We start from the raw sequence: 21,517 nt of genomic DNA, 5'->3' as shown, positions 1-21,517 counted from the left end.
TGATTCGTATATTAAAATAATATTTTCTCATGATAAATTCATCAGATCATATGTACACGGATAGAACGTTTAATATGTTATACAGTGCTGTACTAGAAATGTAAATTATATGTAAATGTAACGTTTTAGGCTAATGGGGAAAAACACAATTTCCAGACAATACAATTGGGAATCTAAACGATTCTTGATTCAAATAGTGGCCCTGAATCCTGAAAATGTATCTTATCACGTGCGGTGGTTAGGGCACATCATGATATGCCTGTGGTGGCTGTGGTGATGGTTATTATGGTCAGGGGTTGGCAACCAAAATAACAAGAAGAGCCATTTATTTCGAATTTGGTAAAAAAAATTAACAGTATTTCAAGAGCCACAATGCACGTGAATAAGGTCACAAAGAATTCCTAAAAGAGCCGTATGTGGCTCCAGAGATGCGGGTTGCCGATCCCTGGTTATGGTTGAAGTGGGCTGAACTTTCAGCAGGGGGCATGGGGGGGGGGGTAGATGCCCCATCAAGATCCCTACGGGGCTGGGCGGTGACCCGTTGAGGAAACGAGCGGCTGCTCGGCTGGCAGAGGCTGCGACCCAGTGGCGGTGTGGAGTGCAGCAACCAGGTCGCGTGTGAGCTCGTTAGCAGTGTCGCCTTGGCACTTTTACATCCCGATGTGTTGTCTTCACAATAACTTTCTGAATATTTTACAGGTGTTAAGGTGGGGGGGGGGGGGGCATATGGCTTGCACCCGATGTTGAGTAGGGATCTGTTATTTCTGTAACCACGTGGGTCGCCCAGAAAGTAATGCCCCACTGGTTTTTTTCTTGGCCAAAATGAGTTGAAGAAAAGTGAACCCATCGGATGTATTGGTTACAAGCGCAACCTCGTGTCATCAGCCAGCAGCACAGTGTCGAGAGATCAGCTGTTCCTTGACCTTCTGCTGATGTCTTTCCCCGTTTTACCCAGCAGTGACCAACATGGCTTCTGCAGTGCCCCGGTATCGTCTCCGTAGACGGTGTTTAACCTCTTTGTGAATGTTGCCCACTGACTTGATCTCCACGGTCAACAACTCAATTGCATCTTGACTTAAAGCTTTCGTGACTGCAGGAATTCGTATTCTTTGGGTCTTTCGGTAAAGTCACGTAGATAGGTTCAAAGAAAATGACAAAAAAATAAAAAACTACGACGTTTCGATCGCAACGCAAGCGTGGCAGTTTTTTGTTATTTTGTTATTTTCTTTGAAGCTATCTACGTGACCTTACCGAAAGACCCAAAGAATATGAACTCAACTGCCGCTCGCTTTGTTTGCGACGCACATCACGAAGCCATGCCATTTTGATGACTAATTGTTGCGGGGCTATTTGCGGAAAAGGATCGGGATAGTTCAATCTTACAGCACCAAATGTTTGAACGTTTCCCAGTGGGAATATTATTTAATGCGGGGTATTACTTTCTGGGCGACTCTCTCATATCTAAAATTGGACAACTCCACGCATTCTTATACATGCGTTCATCTTAGTTCATTAAGTATTGTGGAAGTCTAAGGCCAACCAACTGATGTTGGTCGACTCGCTTACCTCTACCTCTACGTTGCACTCCTATCGTGTTTGTATTGTTTGCTGCTGTAACTTGCTGACCCGCCCTGGACACCTTGAAACAGATCTTTGTAGCTCATCGGATTCCTGCTAAAGTCTAAATGAAGATTCAGATTCTGATGTTAACCTGACAGGTCCGCTAACCAAGTCGGTCATTTCGGTTCCAATGAGACATCACCCTCGAACCACAAAGACTTTAGAAGTTTAGAGTAAGACGTAACAATAAGACCAGCACCCCCAGGGGCGCCAACGCGCGTTCACACGTAGTTGCGCTTCAGGTAGTTGCGGGCGGTGCTCGTGGGGACGTGGCGGTGCGCGTGCGGCGGCGCCGCAAGCGGTGGCTGCTGCTGCGGGGGACGACGGTCCCAGGCAGGCGAAGGGTCCCAGGCAGGCGAAGGGTCGCGCCACGCGCCGCCCCCCGTCGCGCTCTCCGCGTGGGCCCCGCACGCGCCGCCGCACAGCAGGGAGCCGCCCAGGAGCAGGAGGCCGGCGCCCAGCCACGCCGCGTACACGCACGGCCCCAACTCCCTCTTGAGCGACGCCGGAATCGTCGGGTCGTGGAAGTCCCTGGCGCGACACGCGGGAATGGTGAAATTTCAGGCATGCGTCTCTGATCAGCGCAGTTGGCTACGTAAGGTGTCAAAGAAGTTCAACATCCGTACAGACATACATCGAACACCTTTCAGCGATTGTTAAAAGAGAAGAGAGGGGGTGACGGTGTTTTCTTGGTGTGGTCTGTGACTGTTGTTGTTGTTGTTTTGCTGCCTTGCCCCACTCAAGCCGAGTATTTGCTGTTAACAAATCGGCAGGAATCCATGTGCTTGTGCAATTAGTACTTTATACTTCCTTAATCTGTATTTACATATTTAGTTTTAGAGACTGTCTGACCTTTTCTCTATCTTGCTCTTCTATTGCTGTTCGTATTGTTTGTTGTTGATGTAACCTGCTGACCCCGCGCGACCCTTAACTGGACATCTGTGACAAAAGAGCGTCATAGCTCACGGACTCCTCCTGTTCCAGGTTTCTGCCCGATTCGCTCTTGAAACAAAAAGTAACTTCTTAGCTCAATGGGCTTTACCCTCCCACTCCACATCCGACAAATCAACTGCATCATGTAATTATTAAAATCGTAACTAAACGCCTTTTTATTCATCTAGGCATACACTGAAAATCAGTAGTCACTTTTTGTCCGTTGGACCGATTGATATAAATGAGTTGCAACTTGTTGGCACTCCACCACCACCCTTCCCGTGAAGTCTCATGGCTTGGTTGGGAAGTTGAGATTGTGCTCTGGGGTGTGTAGACCTCATGGACTCATTTCTTCGTTGCGATTTCTTTTTTGCTGTTTGTGCATTTTGTGTTGGTGCAATTTCTTAAATGGTTTTAATTTGCTTGGTAGTGGCTGTATTTGGGATTTGGTTCTTATATATAACTAGCGGGAAGTATCCGGCATTGCCCGGGTCTTAAACATATTTCAAAACTACTCTTAAAAATCTAACAGCAGTGCGTACTGACTGTGGTGGTACCTGCTATCACTACAGTAGCACATGCTGACTCTATAGCAGTAATTATCGACTCGATAGTACAAAGCACTCACTTGACAGAGTGGCGTGGTGAGGCCTAGTCCCGTGCAGAGCCTCCGACCTCTAATAGATTGTCCAGCCGGCCGAGGTGGCACCTTGGCAGGCTGGGGCTGGGCAACTACCACTGACCCCCCCCCCCCCCACCTCAGGCACGATGTCCCCGGCCGCTCTGCAACAATATCTACGGCATATAGTGAGTGGTAGCATCTACCGACTGTATAGTAGTAATAACTGCACGCATCGGGGTGGGGGGGACATGAGACAGTGAATAATTTACCTGAGAGTTTAATGTATTTTTATAGGATTTTTAACGCTAAAGAAAATGTCCCCCTCACTCCCACCGAAGACGTGCGACTTGGCATGGGCCGTCCTCCTCACCAAAGGCGCGTGAGTTGGTATGGTCGTGCATGCGTCATGGTCGTGCATGCGTAATAAATAAAGAAATAGAATGAAAGCGCAGAAAATAGCACTAAATAGCTAATTCAACTAATTTAAATTTGACGGATGTGAAAAAGGAATAGCGCTTGCTCACCGCGGGGCTTACGGCGTGGTAAGTGGCAATTTTTGTTACTTAAACCGTTGGAGAGCCAAGCGCTCGACCACACACAACCCCACACACAAACCCATACACAACTTTTGACTTTTATATATAGATAGATGAACGTACAGCGTTGTGGGATGCGATTCGCATGAATGACGCGATATAAAATGAAAGTATTATTATTGTAAACTTCTGCTCCTGACTCTGGCTCATCGCAGTGCGAGACACCTGATGACCGCGTGCGCCGTCCAGCTGGGCGGGGCGAGCTGCAGGGCGCCCGCCAGCGCGGCCAGGCTCCCCGCCAGCGCCGAGACGCGCGCCTTGGAGCGCGCGTGGCCGCGCGCGCAGCCCGTGCAGGGCGCGCCCGCCAGAGCCAGCGGCAGCGCCAGCAGCGCCAGCAGCGCCGACAGCACGGAGAGCGAGCGCGCCGCCTGCAGCTGCGGGCCCAGCGCCAGCACCGAGTCGTACACCTTGCACTGCACCTGCGGCACGGCGGCACGCTGGGAATTGTCATCTCGGAACCACAATGAGCGTGTGAATGCTGGAGGAGCTATAAAGCTTTTTTCACATCTGTCCAGTCAGGGTACGAGGCCAGAACGTTACAACAAACAACACAAAAACACGAGAGGAGTGGAGCGCATGGGAAAGGTAAACAAACAAAAATACAAATAAACTAAACCATATTTTATTGTACCAGGCAAAGCCCACTGAGCTATTAGTTTGTTTTAGAAGCGACCTGGCCACAAATTAAATCTCAACAAAGTGGTTTATAACTCGGAATTTTAAAGCAGCCAATACTCGAAACGCATTGTGCTAAATGTGGAAGGAAAAACCGGAGGACCCGGAGAAAAATCCACACGGCCACGAGCAGAATATGCAAACTCCAAATATACAGCAGGCATCAGGCGAGGCGCCCCTGAAACAAATACATAAATATATGCCCTATGGCTCGGTTTCACTTTGATTCAAACTGCACGACACCATCTCACCAATGCCGCCACCACCCCTCCACCACCCCTCCACCACCACCCGTCCACCACCCCTCCACCACCCGTCCACCACCCCTCCACGCTCCATCGTCGTTTTTGGTCTCCCGCCCCACCTCCCCACAGTGTCGTCGTGCACGTGACATTTTAGAGGGTTTACGTTCAGGAGAACCAGTAAAGTTAATTAGTTAGTTAATTTAGTGTTTACTTAAATAACGTGGCGCCTTTCTGTCACAAATCTGCCGTCCACAGCGCCGTCAGCCCCGCTGAGTCGTGGGACTCTTTCTTTTGAGGATCGGAATCTTTACTTAGGTTGGAGGAGGAATCCGCTGAGCTATGAAACTCTTTCTCACAGATCTACACGATGGGTGGGTCAGCAAGTTACAGGAGGGCCTTGCCGCTGCCTCGTAGACCTTTTATTTTAAAGATGTTTTCAGCTCATCAACGACGAGGTGTGTTTATTACACAACGTGTGAGAGGAAACCGGAGCACCCGGAGAAACCCCACGCCTTTGTGCGAGGGGGGAACCACTCTATCCCCCGTACAGATGGAAGCAGATGGCGATTAATCCACTTTCTCTACTGCCTTCTCCTGGCGAGCCAGAGTACAGCACCTCATCGACACCCAGGTGGCTACTCAGCGCTAGAGAGCGAGCAGCTCGCAATCGGAAGGCTGTTGACATTATTAACCAGGTAAAGCCTTAACTGACTGTGATGTTTCCATCCTACCTGCCTATGTCAGCTGTTATTTCCAACTCTCTGTGTGTGTCTCTCTCTCTGTGTCTCCCTCTCATCATGTGTACCTCTTTCTCTTAGGGGTTTTTTTGTTCCTGTTTCCCGGCTCTCTGACATTGACGTGCGAATCTCTCACATTTACAGCTTCAAATCAAGATGAACGAAAACACATTCCTTCTCTAGCTCCGCCCACGTACCCTTGGGTTGGGCCCACCAACATCCGAGATAAACTCTCGTTGCAGCAGCAGCTCTTTCTCCTACGTCAGCAGTCCTCCTGCTGTGTTTGCTTCACACCTGATGACGGTTGTTTGTGTTGCGATCGAAACGTCGTGATCTATTATTATTGTTTCTACCTACGTGACTTTACCGAAAGAACCGAAGAGTTTGTAAACATATGAATTGTATTAATAAAGAGAGGTAAACTGTAAAGTACTAAAACAAATGTCAATGTCAGATTTAACCGAAGAGTGAAAAGCGGATAGAAAACAGGAACTGGCTTAAATCAAATTCACCACCGATAACGATGACTTGGAAACTTGGCGGTCAGTAAACTCACCTTCCAACAATGGTCATTTGTTGCAGGATAAATATATATTTAAAAATATATCTGCACACAATCTCCCACGACCAGGGATGCAATTAAGTTTGATAGGGGACCAGGATTGTTTAATACTTTTGGGGGGTCTCCCCTCTTTGGGGGCGCCACGGTGGCAATATGTTAACTACCTCGCCTAGTATACAGGAGTTTGCATGTTCGCTTCATGGTCGCGTGGATTTTTCTTCGGGTCCTCTGGATTTTCCCTCCACATTTAGAATCAACAACATGCGTTTAGAGTATTTGGCTGCTGCTATAAATTTCTACATGATACGCAACTTTGTTTAGCTATAATTTGTGGCCAGGTCGCTTCTGAAAAAAACAACTATAAAGCTCAGTGGACCTTCCCTGGTAAAATAAAAATTGGTTTTAATAGTTTTATATTTTTAGTGCTGGTGTTTGGCAATTCCTTCAGGACTACTTTCGACATGTGGGAAGGATGCCACAATGGCTGGACAAAATACACAGATATAAATTTTATTTTAAATAGTTTATAATATCAAATTCCTTCTCCTGACTCTGTCACCACCACGCATGCCCGATGATGCCAAACGTCCGATCGTTATTCACGTTTTTCTTAATCCTGATTATTTTTGCGTGACGCACGTATACAAGGTGAAAGATCTAATTTCGGTACATAACTAGGAGTAATGGACACGCAGAAAGGCTTTAACTATCAAATTGCCTTCAGGGTTCTCCCTGATGCTGCAGCATTGCGTTTCGACCGCGATAGAGCAGTGCATGTTTTTGGTGGCCGGCCTGAGACCATCAGCTCGCTAACAACAACTTGCTTGGATTCCCACCGAGGATGGTAGCAGTCCCAGGTCGGCACTCGTAACACTGTGAGCCATCATTCTGTCATTCTCGTCTGGAGCCAGTCAGTAACATCTCCCGTTCTCACACGACCCCATCATGCACTTCATGCATCCCATTCCAACAACAACAGCCGCCATTCGCCACTAAGTGGCACTGATGTCACCGCAGCACTTGTGTCAGGCTAGGTGCACTTTAAAAGCATGTGACGCGTCGAAGGCTCGCAGACAGGATGCCACGGGACATGTATTATGGCTCAATCTTAATTTTTGGAGCTTTCGTGACTGCAGGAATTATTCTTTGGTTCTTTCGGTTAAGTCACGTCTAAAGATAAAATAATGAATTAAAATAATAGCGACGTTTCGATTGCAACACAAGCAATCATCATCAGGCATAAGAGAAATAGCAACAAAAATCTAACTAGAAAACTATAGACAGACATACAAGCAGACAGACATCACAAGGACACACAGAGAGAGGACACATATCAGCACAGAGAGAGGGGTCGTTTCTGTGACGGTCCCTTAAATATAGGGAGGGGGCGCGGGGACGGAGAGAGGGAGGGGGCAGAGAAAATTAGCATATCAATGAGTGGACGGCAACGTGTTGCTGCTGCGCAAGTAAGACGACGACGTGGCACGGCACGCAAGCTTGAAAATTAGGAGAAAGACACACTAAAATTAAATAACCTCGCAAAATATCGAAATGTGATGTAATGCAACAAAGAGAGTCGATCAACACACAATTAACGCATAGCCTGGTTGATTACGTATTTCAAAGATTGCTAAGTTAGAATTTAAGTGTGGAAATTCCAAAGAGAGGACACAGGCAGAGAGAACAAATAGCCAGAGAGAGAAAAAAGATAAGCTTAAAACTTCCCCGTAGAAGTGGTTCAATCTTAATTTTTGGAGCTTTCGTGACTGCAGGAATTATTATTTGGTTCTTTCGGTTAAGTCAGCAACACGTTGCCGTCCACTCATTGATATGCTAATTTTCTCTGCCCCCTCCCTCTCTCCGTCCCCGCCCCCCCTCCCTATATTTAAGGGACCGTCACAGAAACGACCCCTCTCTCTGTGCCGATATGTGTCCTCTCTCTGTGTGTCCTTGTGATGTCTGTCTGCTTGTATGTCTGTCTATAGTTTTCTAGTTCGATTTTTGTTGCTATTTCTCTTATGCCTGATGATGATTGCTTGTGTTGCAATCGAAACGTCGCTATTATTTTAATTCATTATTTTATCTTTAGACGTGACTTAACCGAAAGAACCAAAGAAGAATGTATTATGGCATAGACTGACTGAGATGACATCCCATACTCCATCCTTACATGAAATAAAGACAAAGATTCCACGTATAGCCATAACAGACTGTTGAGGCAAGTGTTGTTAGCGAGCACCTATGAAGGCCAACACGGCACACGAGGGGGTGGGTGGCCAGGACCACGCCCGGCCACCTTTGTCTCCCTAGTGGCGATATTTACACATCGCACCAGGTACTCAGTGGAGGCTACCCAGCTGAAGCCCAGGACCGCTTCAGCTAATCGTCACTGATGTTGGCCATGAGCGGGAATCGAACTTGGTTTGCTGGGTTCAGAGCGCAGCACGCTAACCGCAGCGCCACCGCTCCACACTCCATCCTTAGATACACAAATCCTCACGTACCTGGCCCGTGCTTTGGAACACGCAGCTCATCCAGAGGCCCTCCCATATGCCCTGGGCTGTCACGATGTTGTTCCCGATGAAGGCAGTAACCCGCCACATGGGAATGGCGCAAGCGATGATGTCGCAGAGCCAGCCGATGGAACAGAGGGCCACAGCCAGCCCCTCCACTGTGGCTGAGCCCATCATGAAAGCGCGCTGGGATGTGGATACGGAAGCTAACGCATGGAGCCGAACGGATGGGATGCACGCAGCTCCGAGCCTTTTTTTGACTCGAGGATATTCGTCAAAGAAAAGTTGCGCGCTTAAGGTGTTCCGCTGCTGCCACGTGGGTTTCGCTGCAAAAAACCCGAACGCACTGATGTGAGCATTATACCGAGGAGCAGAAAACAAGTCGCTTCTAATCTGAGCAGTTGGCGAGGAGTCTGGGTGCGCGCGCTCGGGTGACGGCGGTCGCTGCTGAAGTCTTTGAGCGTGCATTTGTGGGATGAATAGGGTTCTTTGGGAAATAAATAATCAATGTACTAAAAAGAATGCCGTCCCATTTCGCCTGCCTCTTGTGCCCTCGTGCACCCACCACCATCCAGCTCCCCCTCCCCCACCACCTCGTTCTTTTCTAACCTCCTTTCAGCACCCACACGACTACCTCTCCTCCTCCACCCATGCCCCCTCTGCATTCCTCATCATTACAACCCATACACCACTTGCCCACCCACCCCTCACCTTAACAACAACGAGTCTGGCTTACTATCCTTAGTTTAGATTATCAGGACGACTGCTGTTGGTGAGCACCTATTGAGGTAATTCGATGAGCTATAAAGCTATTTTTTACAGATGTCCATTCGGGGAAGGTCAGAACATTAAAACAACAAACAATACAAACACACGATAGGAGTGTAAAGTATAGGAAAGGTAAACCAATAACTTAAAATAAGAAAATGTAACTATTGTTTTTTATAGTATATTAATAGGTGACGCTTGGGGCAATGGCCCTCATCAATAGCGCGTCGGGAGGCCAGTGAGGTTATTGGCACGGCACGTGTTGAGTCTCTTCTTGTTCTTTGTACTTGTGCACCACTGCCCACGCAGCAGCAGCGGCACCTAATAATTTACGAAATACAATTAATCAAACTGAACTTGTACCTGAAAATCACCATACCAATGTGCGCCTCCAGAATATCGCTCGTTTCACATTGTATATTACCTGTTTCACATTGTATATTACCTGTTTCACATTGTATATTACCTGTTTCACATTGTATATTACCTGTTTCACATTGTATATTACCTGTTTCACATTGTGTATCACCGACTCTGGCTTATGGATCAGCAACACGGACACTCACGACACGTGTGGAGCAACCGCTGAAAAGTGCCCAGAGAAGCACGGAGAGGTGCATGTTTGGGAATTACCCTGAGTATCAGAAAGTGGAACACACGGATTAAACAAGACACACACACACAAGCTGTCTGTGTGTATGATGAACTTCTGTTCCACCGTACGTAGCGAACCTTGCTAATCGGAGGTGCGGGGGAAGGACAACAAACTGAACACAAATAGCAGCTTTAAATAAATTAGTTTTCAATCTATAAAGAAGATGAATCCCTTGTTGATGTTCGTAAACACACCGCTGCATCACTTGGCATGAACGTTAAGCGAAATTTACATCTGAGATGCTCCGAATCCGATAGTAATTGACTCCTTACAAAGACGTGCATGGTGCCTAGGAATTATACCCAGGTCGCCAACAATCTTCCTATAGCTACAATAATAATGTACATGTGTAAGGCGTATTTCATCCATATGTAGTGGCATGGTTGACCATGATCGCCACTCCTCATAGCCGGCAGTACTGTCTCGTGCCAGTAGGGAGCAGCAGAGAGGCCGAACCGGCTTCGTCGTGATGTTGAGCTCGACTACTCATTGGCTCTTTGGTTCTTTCGGTAAAGTCACGTATAAAGATAAAATAATAAATTAAATAATAGCATACGACGTTTCGATTGCAACACAAGCAATCATCATCAGGTATAAATGAAATAGCAACAAAAATCTAACCAGAAAACTATAGACAGACATATAAGCAGACAGATATCACAGAGATACATAGAGAGAGAACACACATAGGCACACAGAGAGGGAACGTCTCTGTGACGAGGCCTTAAATAGAGAGAGGGGGCGGGGGCGGAGAGAGGGAGGGGTTAGAGAAAATTAGCATGTCAATGAGTAGGACAACGCGTGGTAAGGTGCGCAAGCTTGAAAATTAGGAGAACGGGAGAGAGACACACTAAATTAAATAACCTAGCAAAATATCGAAATGTAATGTAATGCAACACAGAGAGTCGGTCAACACACAATTAACGCATAACTTGGTTGATTACGTATTTCAAACATTGCTAAGTTAGAATTTAAGTGTGAAAATTCCAAAGAGAGACAAAACACAAACACGAGGAACGGAGACACACAGACAGAGCAGAACATAAGAACGACAAAAAACGAGTGGAGACAGAAAAAGTACACTAAATCAAATAAAACCTAGCAAAATTTCGAAACTTAATGCAATGCAACACAAGAGGGTCGGTCAACACACAATTAACGCATAGCCCGTGGTGGTGGTGTCAGCCCGTGGTGGTGGTGGTGTCACGTGGTGGTGGTGGTGTCAGCCCGTGGTGGTGGTGGTGTCAGCACGTGGTGGTGTCAGCACGTGGTGGTGGTGGTGTCACGTGGTGGTGGTGGTGGTGTCAGCCCGTGGTGGTGGTGGTGTCAGCACGTGGTGGTGTCAGCACGTGGTGGTGGTGGTGTCACGTGGTGGTGGTGGTGTCACGTGGTGGTGGTGGTGTCAGCCCGTGGTGGTGGTGGTGTCAGTACGTGGTGGTGGTGGTGGTGTCACGTGGTGGTGGTGTCAGCACGCGTCACAATCATAATTTTTGTCTGAACGTTTTGACTGCAGGAGGATGAGCAATGAAACTCCTTTTCAAATGTCCACTATCAGCAAACAAAACAACGATAGGGGTGCAACATCGAGAAAAATGTAAGCAAGTTACTAAATATGAAGAAAATTTTGTATAAGACCGATTTATAAAGCTTGAGCAAGGCAGCAAAAACACAAATAAAACAGCCCCAGACCACACCAACATAACACACAATCCCTTAATAAATGACTCTAACATTCAAATATCGATGCACATGAAAGGATGAAAGTTGTAAATCGCATTTGCAAATGTAGCCGTACAACGTGTGAGCTGGATGGTTAGATTGCAGAATCGCGAGAGATGTTGACAACTTGGAGGGAAGCCTTCATTTACCAGTCGATTGATCCCACGACATTGTCGCGTGTGATGGCATCACGTTGCCAATGTCGAGGTCTGCTAGCCACGACGAGCGGGCTTCAGGAGAGAGAGTTGGTGTTGTTTTGCTATTCCACCGTTGAATGAGGGCAGGCCACAGTGGATTGATCATGGATCATGATGATGCTCTTGATCATGACTCATGATGCCGATATTGATCACGGCTCATGATGCCGATATTGATCATATTAAACACGAAGCTTCACATGCTGTTGCCGTACAGCAACACCAGAGGTCGCAAACGGGTAGCCGGGTATCGGGTAGGTCCCGGGTATCGGGTACCCGATTGCGACCTCTGAGCAACACCCAGCCTGTTTACGATTTTATCATGTTTTATTTTTATTATTTTATTACTTCCCTTCTACGTGACTTTACCGAAAGAATCAAGAAGATGAACACCCAGCCTGTTTACGATTTTATGATGTGGAAATTTATAGCATCCGAATAATCTGAACGCATGGATGATGTGCTATGAAACAGGGTTTATTTTAATAATAATAAAATGTTTAATTTTACTATCTTTATTGTTTTTTTGCTTTTATTATTTTAAATTTTTATCATTTTTATTTTCTACCTACGTAACTTTACAGAAATAACCAAATAATATGAAAGAGGGTATTGCCCAAAACGTCTATTATTCAATTTGAGGACTAAGTGTTTTTATACGCGCACCACTACCAACGCAGATATTTCATTGTATGTGCTATGAAAAATGATCCATTCCCCGAAATGTCACCTGTAATTAGTTTCTTTAGGCCACAGTTATTGACGACGAACTGGGCATCTGTGAACGAAGCGCTTCTTAGCTCATCGGATTCCTCGAGTCTAAATAATAGATCGTCTCGACTGCAGTGCGTCATTAAGCTAACAACTATTTGGCGGCCATATTCCGTAGGGAAGTTGATCCCTGATAGCTATGTAAGTTGTGTTATTACTTCATCAACCTGCGACCCCATTCGAGTGAATGGCGGGAAAGTGTTTGGGGTGACCTTGCCTAAGATGGCCGAGCGTGGGGCACCGAGGGCGTGAGGCACCGAGGGCGTGGGGCGTGGCCCCCGTGGGCCCCACGTGTGCGGGGGGGTCGACTCGAGTCGCGGCGCGAGTTTGAACAGAAACTCGCCAGTCGACTCGCCTGCTCAGGAGGACGCTGTCGTGTCCGTGCTATTGCGGTCCAACTTGCGTCTCTGAAAGTTACGTTCGCTTGTAAACTTTGGAATCGCGTTGTGTTAAAGAAGAGACAGTGCCGATTAGTTTGGCTCCAGGTTTTGTTGCTTATACACCGTCAAGTTTTGCGTGCAGCCATATTTACCAAAAGGTTTCTTAGTACAAAGTGGCAGGCGCTAAGCATTCGTTGGGAGTACACGATGCAACCCGGCGGCGATAAAGCGAAGGTGAGGGCGGATTAAGATGATCGCTGAGCGGCTGCGTTGCTGCTGTTACTACTGCTGCTGTTGCTGCTGCTGTTGTTGCTGCTGCTGCTGATGTTGCTGCTGATGTTGCTGCTGCTGCTGATGTTGCTGCTGCTGCTGATGTTGCTGCTGCTGCTGATGTTGCTGCTGCTGCTGATGTTGCTGCTGTTGCTGCTGCTGTCGCTGTTGTTGCTGCTGCTGCCGCACGCGCGGTGACCTCGCTGCGGGTGTTTGTGGCAGACTCGGGCATCGGGACATCGTCGCCTGCTTCGCACTGCTGCTCGAGGAGCACCGACTCGCGTCTCCGATGATACATTTTATTTGGGTTTATATCGGTGTGTTACTAGCGTACGCATCTCTAGACACTGTACAGGGACGACTGAAGCATCGCATGTCGTGGAAACTTGTCACGGTGGCCTCGACTATAGCACGCGCAATAGTAACACGGAGACTGAAGCAGCGGAGTTAACATTCGTTAAACTATTACAACTACAATCACACTTTCCGGCTGGACTTGGATACATTCTGGCCGATCCAATTACATTGGGATGATGGATGTGTGGAGCTGGCCAGGGCCCCCCGCGTGGCTCGATGTGGAAGCCAAAGGAGCGGACCCCGCAACGGCGCTCGGAAGCTGCTGCCTGTGGCGCCTGCCACGCAGCGCGGGCCGGAGGTCGGGGACAAGGCTCTGGCATCAGCACATGCTTTATAATGAGTTCAAGTTAATGTATTAGGTAGAGCCCTGTGAGCCATTCGGCTCTTGATTCGGGTGCAACCGCAACAAACAAAAAACATGAACAAGAAACATCTTAAAGTGAATATGTAACTGAGGCAAACGGAATGGGGATTTAGTACAGTGGGATACAATTTAATTGTCACATTTAGAAACCCTAATACTAAACCCATTTAGTGTGTGGTGGACTAATTAACAACTTAAACAATGGAAACAATGACCTGGAACACCGGAAAAGACACCAACCCCTCCCCCTTCACCAACCCGCATTGACCATCGTGGTGAAGTATGGTCAAACAACCCCCAAATGGCCGCCACGGCGTGGAGAGTCTCTCATTCGGCAGTGTGTTGGTGTGTTTGTGTGTCTGTGTGTTTGTGTGTCTGTGCACACACGCGGCATCATGTACGTGCTGCACATTTAGCACATGGTTCATAACATCCCTTTTGTACTTCTAGTAAAGTTCAAATATGCAAAACACGATCGGGGTGGATGGACAAGACAAGTTGTGGTTGCCCCTTGCTCGAATGACAGCAGGGTTGGTATCTGAAGTGCACTCGAAGCCATATTAACCTGTCCATCATCTGTTACATCAAGCGTCTTTAGATGTGCCACAGTTCGTTCAAGAGATCGTCGGTTCTAAGTGCCGCTGCGTAAGTTCTGTCGGTTGTGCCAAAGTGTGAATGTATAAACGAACACTCCGTGCATTGGTCAATAGCAGCGGGCCACATCTCAACCCGCCGTCGTCTTCAGCTGCGATAGCAACACTCCACTCCTCACGTCCCCACGACGCTAGCAGATGTCGACATAGGCACGTGTTGTTTTTATATCCTGAACATTGTCATACTCTAGAATCGAATAACACTGTCATTGAAAATAAATATATATATAATGAACGACGTTTCGGGCCGTGGCCCTTAATAGCAGACCGACTAATTGTTACAATTGTACACATTGCGTCAGTAATGCAAATTGCATCTCAAAACGTTGGAACATCGCAAACCACCATACTGCCTCGCTCTCCGATGCGTTTTCGGGTTATCACGTGTTGTTTGATAAGATGTCCGACGTTTCGCTGCACGTCCTACGAGCTCCAGGAACTGAATTCAGTGTCACGGAGCTGGTTCGGCATAATTTGGTGGGCGGTGTTCCTGCCCACACGCTGAGGCCGCCTTAATCTTAGTTGCAACGTTGCTTCTGTAATCGGCAATTCCTGTGCTGAGGTGGAGCGGTGGCACAGTGGTCAGCGGCACTGCTCTGGGCTCCCAGCCACGGGGAGCATCGCTGGCGAATGATATCGGAGCGGGTCCGTCCCCTGCTGAGCATGGCAAAGCGAGCACAACCACCAGCAGTGGGTTGGCAAAGTTCTGTAAATAATTTGGTTTTGTCACAGTGTTGCCGAGGGATACGAGTTGTGTAAAACACTCGGCCTTTGTGCATTCTGCAAAAAAACTAACAGCAGTTAGCAAAACTGAATTGTGGGCCTCCTTATTTGAGTAAATGTCACCGAATGGGCAGCAGTGATTGACGCAGCGGTGGACGAGCACGCTCTGGTCGCTGATGCTCACCGCAATAAAGGCGGCTGCCTCTGAAACCCGTCTATGTGCAGTCCACACTTTGGGGCCATTCGTTTGGCTAATACTGAGAATAATGACATCTGTAAATGACGAGAAAACCCGTCATGTCAGTCACAATACACACCTCTGCAGTGTGCATACAGTACAGGGTAAGCAGAACCCAACTCTGTTATCTCCACATACAAACGCACCATTAGTTTCCATGCGTCTAAGTTGGCTATAGCAGTGATGTGAGAGTGTGGAAGGGTGCTGTGAAGGTCCTATGCCCGAAACGTCGCCTGTTTTATATATGTGTATATATGTGTGTATATATGTTTTAAGGCTGCGGTGTTTTTTACGGACGCGTTGAGTTTGTTGGCCTGTTGTTTGTTTTCATGCACCGCTGCCTACACCTCAGCGTCACCCATCGAATGCGTCTCACGTGGGAGGTGGTGAGTTGAATGGAGAGTGACACCCGCTGTGGTAGCTATACAGAACAACACGCAGATTCTCTCTCGCTTCCCAAATGCTTCACCGCCAGGAGGACTGCTGCTGTTGGTGTTGTTTGTTGTTGGTGTTGTTGTTGTTGGTGTTGTTGCTGCTGTTGGTGTTGTTGGTGTTGTTGCTGCTGTTGGTGTTGTTGTTGTTGGTGTTGTTGCTGCTGCTGCTGTTGGTGTTGTTGGTGTTGTTGTTGGTGTTGTTGCTGCTGTTGGTGTGAACTCGGCGTGGGATGCACGCCGCGCTGCCAAGCTGCTCGCTCGCTTTGGGCATGCGGCACATTCACTTGTTCAGACGCATTGCAAGCTCAACTCTGCATGCATTCGAGATCAATCTCGCACACACACACACCGGCAAGTCCTGATAATTATGAGGCATCTCAGAAACTGGAGAACTGTTAGCTACCAAACCGATGATTTCCACGCCCACAGCCATATTTGTTCACAACCACCGAGCGCCTACACGACGACACACGCGGTGGAAACTGAAGTTGACCGGTCTGGCATCAGATTTGAGAGGTGTGGCATTAAACGCGTTAAAATGCAAAATACGCCTTTGTGCTAAACCGTTGTATGGCTGTCGTGCAGTAGAAACTGAATATATGCAACACACCCTTGTGCTTGTGTAGATGCCATGTGCCTTCTCCCCCCACTGGTGCAATATAAGCACGTGTTGCTGAAGCCATCACTACTGTGCTTGTGTTCCGTTCTGTTTCTCGTCTTCCTCGGTCCAAGGGTTGGCCACGTTATGGGCCCCGGGCCTCAGTCTTCGGCAGTTCTTGCGTGTTGTTTATAACGGTGTTACTTCTGGGTGTGCTTATATCCAGCCTTTTCACCAACCCACGCTGACTATCGTGGTGAAGTATGGTCAACAACAAAAATATCTGGACCGACAGTGTGTAGAGACTTTGATCCATTGGTGGATTGAGAATATCTTGAATTGATCATTTTATATGTTTAATCCAGCTTCGACTGGACCGTAAAGTCGTACCGACTGGGCATGCAGACATAGCAATGACTGTCAGCATTGGTTATTCAATGTTAACATTTTTTTGACATTTCAAACAACTCCCAACAGCAGAGAGCAGCAATCCGACGAGAGAGGTTGAAGGGGAATGAGTTTTGCGAATGTGAAACCAAAGCTGCTGGAAGAAAATCACTTCCAAGAAGACCGCGAGGCTAATGGGATGTGTTAAATAACAAAAAACTAGAATTTTTTGTATGTCGAGGGACGGAGGAGGCATGTTTGTTTCCCTGCATGTTGACGTTGTTGACGTCTCACTTGCCATGGCCTGACCAATCCGAACCGCCTCTCGTATCGTGCCACCACCCCACAACCACTCCTCCTTGACCGCCAACCCCCCCATCCCCAGAATGGGTGGAACTCTTAGCTGAGCAGCTGTGCAGATGCACTGGGGTCTGCATTCCTTGTGCCAAAGCTTGTTGAGCAAAAGGGGTGGAGGGGGACATTTTTGTGTGTTTACGGTGGTGGGAGTGAGCGGTCCAGTGAGCCAGCCAGTCCAGCCCAGTGAGCCAGTCCAGCCCAGTGAGCCAGGCCAGTCCAGCCCAGTGAGCCAGGCCAGTCCAGCCCAGTGAGCCAGGCCAGTCCAGCCCAGTGAGCCAGGCCAGTGAGCCAGGCCAGTGAGCCAGGCCAGCCCAGTGAGCCAGCCCAGTGAGCCAGCCCAGTCCAGTGAGCCAGCCCAGTCCAGTGAGCCAGTCCAGCCAGTCCAGTGAGCCAGTCCAGCCCAGTGAGCCAGGCCAGTGAGCCAGGCCAGCCCAGTGAGCCAGGCCAGCCCAGTGAGCCAGCCCAGTCCGGTGAGCCAGTCCAGTCCAGTGAGCCAGTCCAGTGAGCCAGTCCAGCCAGCCCAGGCCAGTGAGCCAGGCCAGTGAGCCAGGCCAGTGAGCCAGGCCAGTGAGCCAGGCCAGTGAGCCAGGCCAGTGAGCCAGGCCAGTGAGCCAGGCCAGTGAGCCAGGCCAGTGAGCCAGGCCAGTGAGCCAGGCTGGTGTCTGCTCCGTGTGCCCCGCTCGTGGCTCTGGGAAAGTTTCCTCGTGCGCCGGTCCCCGCGATGTGGTGAAACCTGAAGCAGTCGGCTGGTTTCTCCCCCCCCCACCCCCTCCTGGCTCCCCCCCACCCCCTCCTGCCCCCCCCCTCCTGGCTCCCATCCCCTCCTGGCTCCCCCCCCACCCCCTCCTGCCCCCCCCCCCTCCTGACTCCCACCCCCTCCTGGCTGGTTAGCCGCTTCCTCTCCTGTGCGCGCCGTGACTTCTCGTCTCCTCTGGAAGCGGAGAGGCGCGTTGCCTTTGGGTCTCTCGGCGGTCCCTCCCCACCTGCGTCCGTCATGTCCACCCTGTTCGGTGGTGGTGGTGAGCAGGTGAGAAGCTGGCAGTGGGCAGGGGTGGTGGTGGTGAGCAAGTGAGAGGCTGGCAGTGGGCAGGGGTGGTGGTGGTGGTGGTGGTGAGCAGGTGAGAGGCTGGCAGTGGGCAGGGGTGGTGGTGGTGAGCAGGTGAGAGGCTGGCAGTGGGCAGGGGTGGTGGTGATGGTGGTGTTGAGCAGGTGAGAGGCTGGCAGTGGGCAGGGGTGGTGGTGATGGAAGTTGCGTGAGGAAATGGAGGGGAACGGTAGAGTGGGGGTTGTGGTGGTGAAAGAATGCTGTGAACAATGGAGAGGTGGCTGTGGACATGTGAGAGAGTGGTGGCGGTGTGGAGGAGAGAGTGTTGGATGGAGGGTGGTGGTGGTAAATAGGATAGTGTTGCTTAGTCCTTAGTCAGAAGGTGGTCGCGGTAAGATAGAGATTTGATAGTAGGATTGAGAGTGGTGGTGGTGGTGAGTAGGAGACAGGAGTGAGTACGAATGAGGTTAGTGGTGGTGAGTAGGTAGAGGATGGAGGTGATGAGCAGCTGAGAGAGACTGGTGACTGTGGTAAGGGTGGGGGGGTGGTATTGATTGTGTTGTCAAGTCGGTAAGGTATCTCGCGATGAGAGGTTGCGTGTCAGACGGAGGAAATGGCCTTTGGGGTTGTGGTTTTGAACGAGTGGTGTGGACAAGGGATTTTGCGGTCAACTGGTTAAAGGGTGGTGGTGATAGCGAGCAGATGAGAGAGAGTGGTGAGGGGCTGAGCAGGTGGAAGATTGGTGGTGGTGGTGGTGGTGGAACTCTTGCCATGTGGTGGTGGTGGTGGTGATGGTGGAACTCTTGCCATGTGGTGGTGGTGGTGATGGTGGAACTCTTGCCATGTGGTGGTGGTGATGGTGGAACTCTTGCCATGTGGTGGTGGTGATGGTGGAACTCTTGCCATGTGGTGGTGGTGATGGTGGAACTCTTGCCATGTGGTGGTGGTGGTGGTGATGGTGGAACTCTTGCCATGTGGTGGTGGTGGTGGTGATCGTGGAACTCTTGCCATGTGGTGATGGTGGTGATGGTGGAACTCTTGCCATGTGGTGATGGTGATGGTGGAACTCTTGCCATGTGGTGGTGGTGATCGTGGAACTCTTGCCATGTGGTGATAGTGGTGGTGGTGATGGTGGAACTCTTGCCATGTGGTGGTGGTGATGGTGGAACTCTTGCCATGTGGTGGTGGTGATGGTGGAACTCTTGCCATGTGGTGATGGTGATGGTGGAACTCTTGCCATGTGGTGGTGGTGATCGTGGAACTCTTGCCATGTGGTGATGGTGGTGGTGGTGATGGTGGAACTCTTGCCATGTGGTGGTGGTGATGGTGGAACTCTTGCCATGTGGTGATGATGGTGGAACTCTTGCCATGTGGTGGGGAGAGCGCTTACTGCTCGTCCTGCTCACGCTGGTCCTCGTGTGGATGGGGTTTGTCGATCGTGGGTGCCCCAACGTGTCTCTTTGTGCTCTTAGCACTGGAGACGTGTTTTATACAGAGATGCTCTGATACTATTGTTTTAATATTACAAAACTGAACACATTGCTCAATAACGCTGTCTTAAAGGAAAAACATAGGTGACATTTCAGGAAACGGCCTTTTACCGTAGCACATACATCAATCATTTCCATGCTATGGGGTGATAGCCTGAAACGTCTCCTGTTATATATTTGTTTCTTTTAAGGTTGTATTATTGATGAACTTGCCGAGTTTTGTTTTTGTTCATTGTGCTCGTGTACCACTGCCAACGTAGCAGCAGCAACTTCGCCGCTAAATCGTCCTGCGAGTCTCCGCAGGCACGCCATGACTCACTCGTCACATAATGCCATTGGATGTTGAACATTCAATATTGACGTGAGTTTCAATCTTTGTTCCGGTCTCGACCAGCTGAGTCTCGCAGAACTATTATTGCTGCTGGGAGACGGCTCTAGTAAAATCAGCCTCCTGCACACACGATTCATTCAACAGCTTGCTGCAGATGGCATATTTTAAATGACTGTGGACTTCAATCACTCACAATGTTTACTTGTGAATGACCACTCCCTTTGCTTGGCCTGTTGTTGTCAGCCTCCCAATAGTCGACTTGTAATTCCATCTCATTTGGACGTTTACAATGTATTTATGTCTTCTTCTGTATAGTCGTGGTCTTCAATCAAGTCCAACGATAACGTTTGCAATATAATGTCAATGCATTGTAAATAACTTATTGTCCACACACGCGCAATTGGGTGCACATTCTCAGCGAACATTTAAAACAAATCCATGAATCGATGCATCGTTGTTGTGAATATGCCTCAAATTCTTGCTGTGGGTTTCTGCGAGATCAGTTTCCCATGATCATCTCCAGTAAAATGTGTATTTGTTGCACTCGGTTACACCAGTTATTTTCGAAACCTGAATTCCGATATTCGTGACGTTATCCTGTGCGGCCTACATCACGGGCATCGGAGCGTTACTGTTGTACCGTACTACACCCCCACATCTGTGCTCCCCCACCTTTGTCAACCCTTACTGACAGGCATGGTGAAGTATGGTCAAATAGTCCCCACGATCCCCACGGTGTAGGGAGGCCCTCATCATAGTGGTGGATTAACAAGAGGGCGGTTCTAAGTGTACTTCGTATTGTAAGCGTATTTTCCATGGTGTTGGTAGATTTTAAAATAATCTTAATTTCCGAATGAAGATTTCCCGCAATTAACTTGAAAAATAAATTCCCAGCAATACTGATGAATACGACATAGCTCTACTTATTTCTCCCTTGCAAAATAAGTGATGAGCTTAACGGGCATTCTTTTAGCGATAGAAACACGGTGACTTCAAATCTATTTGCACGATGAACGAAGACGTTGACTACTGACGCTGATGTTGTGCTGACACAGAAGTCGACGCGCACTTTGTGTGTAACGCAGCAGCAGCAGCAGCACGTTTAAGAGTCGGCTGCTGGTCAAGTCAGCTGCTGGATGAAGGCCTCCATGCTCCTTGTTGGCCATGGGATTTTTCCACCCATACTTCACCACGCTGGTGAGGGGCCATCCATATAGGACGCAGGGCGGGGGGAGGGGGGTAACCCAAACGCGTTCACGTGCGGTATGGGGGGGGGG

At 48.9% G+C, this 21,517-nt stretch overlaps 2 protein-coding genes across 7 annotated transcripts in view; one reads left to right on the top strand and one right to left on the bottom strand.

Annotated features, from left to right (window-relative positions):
- Positions 1-1,246: 1,246 nt before the first annotated feature.
- Positions 1,247-9,035, bottom strand: LOC144945392 (claudin-4-like). 2 transcript variants are annotated; one of them, XM_078873905.1, is made up of 3 exons: positions 8,495-9,035; positions 3,937-4,208; positions 1,247-2,151 (listed from the first exon to the last, which is right to left on the bottom strand). In XM_078873905.1, exons 1-3 carry the CDS (start codon positions 8,969-8,971, stop codon positions 1,842-1,844), a joined length of 1,059 nt encoding a protein of 352 aa, XP_078730031.1. In that variant the 5' UTR covers positions 8,972-9,035; the 3' UTR covers positions 1,247-1,841. The 2 variants fall into 2 exon arrangements, with proteins under 2 accessions (XP_078730031.1, XP_078730032.1); XM_078873906.1 differs by having other exon boundaries at positions 3,937-4,190.
- Positions 9,036-12,824: 3,789 nt separating this feature from the next.
- LOC144945391 (septin-2A-like) overlaps positions 12,825-21,517 on the top strand; it is a 30,190-nt gene continuing 21,497 nt past the window's right edge. For 2 of the 5 annotated variants that reach the window (XM_078873901.1, XM_078873900.1), the window contains exon 1: positions 18,264-18,401. In XM_078873901.1, coding sequence (XP_078730027.1) covers positions 18,369-18,401 — 33 coding nt within the window. In that variant the 5' untranslated portion in view covers positions 18,264-18,368. Of the gene's footprint in view, positions 13,228-18,263; positions 18,402-21,517 lie in introns of those variants that run through there. The other 3 variants (XM_078873904.1, XM_078873903.1, XM_078873902.1) reach the window with 3 other exon arrangements.

Source organism: Lampetra fluviatilis, chromosome 37 (assembly GCF_964198595.1).
Source record: "Lampetra fluviatilis chromosome 37, kcLamFluv1.1, whole genome shotgun sequence".
Classification (NCBI taxonomy): Eukaryota; Metazoa; Chordata; class Hyperoartia; order Petromyzontiformes; family Petromyzontidae; genus Lampetra; species Lampetra fluviatilis.
The sequence above is the reverse complement of the archived record's forward strand: the minus strand, read 5'-3'. Positions and strand labels throughout refer to the sequence as shown.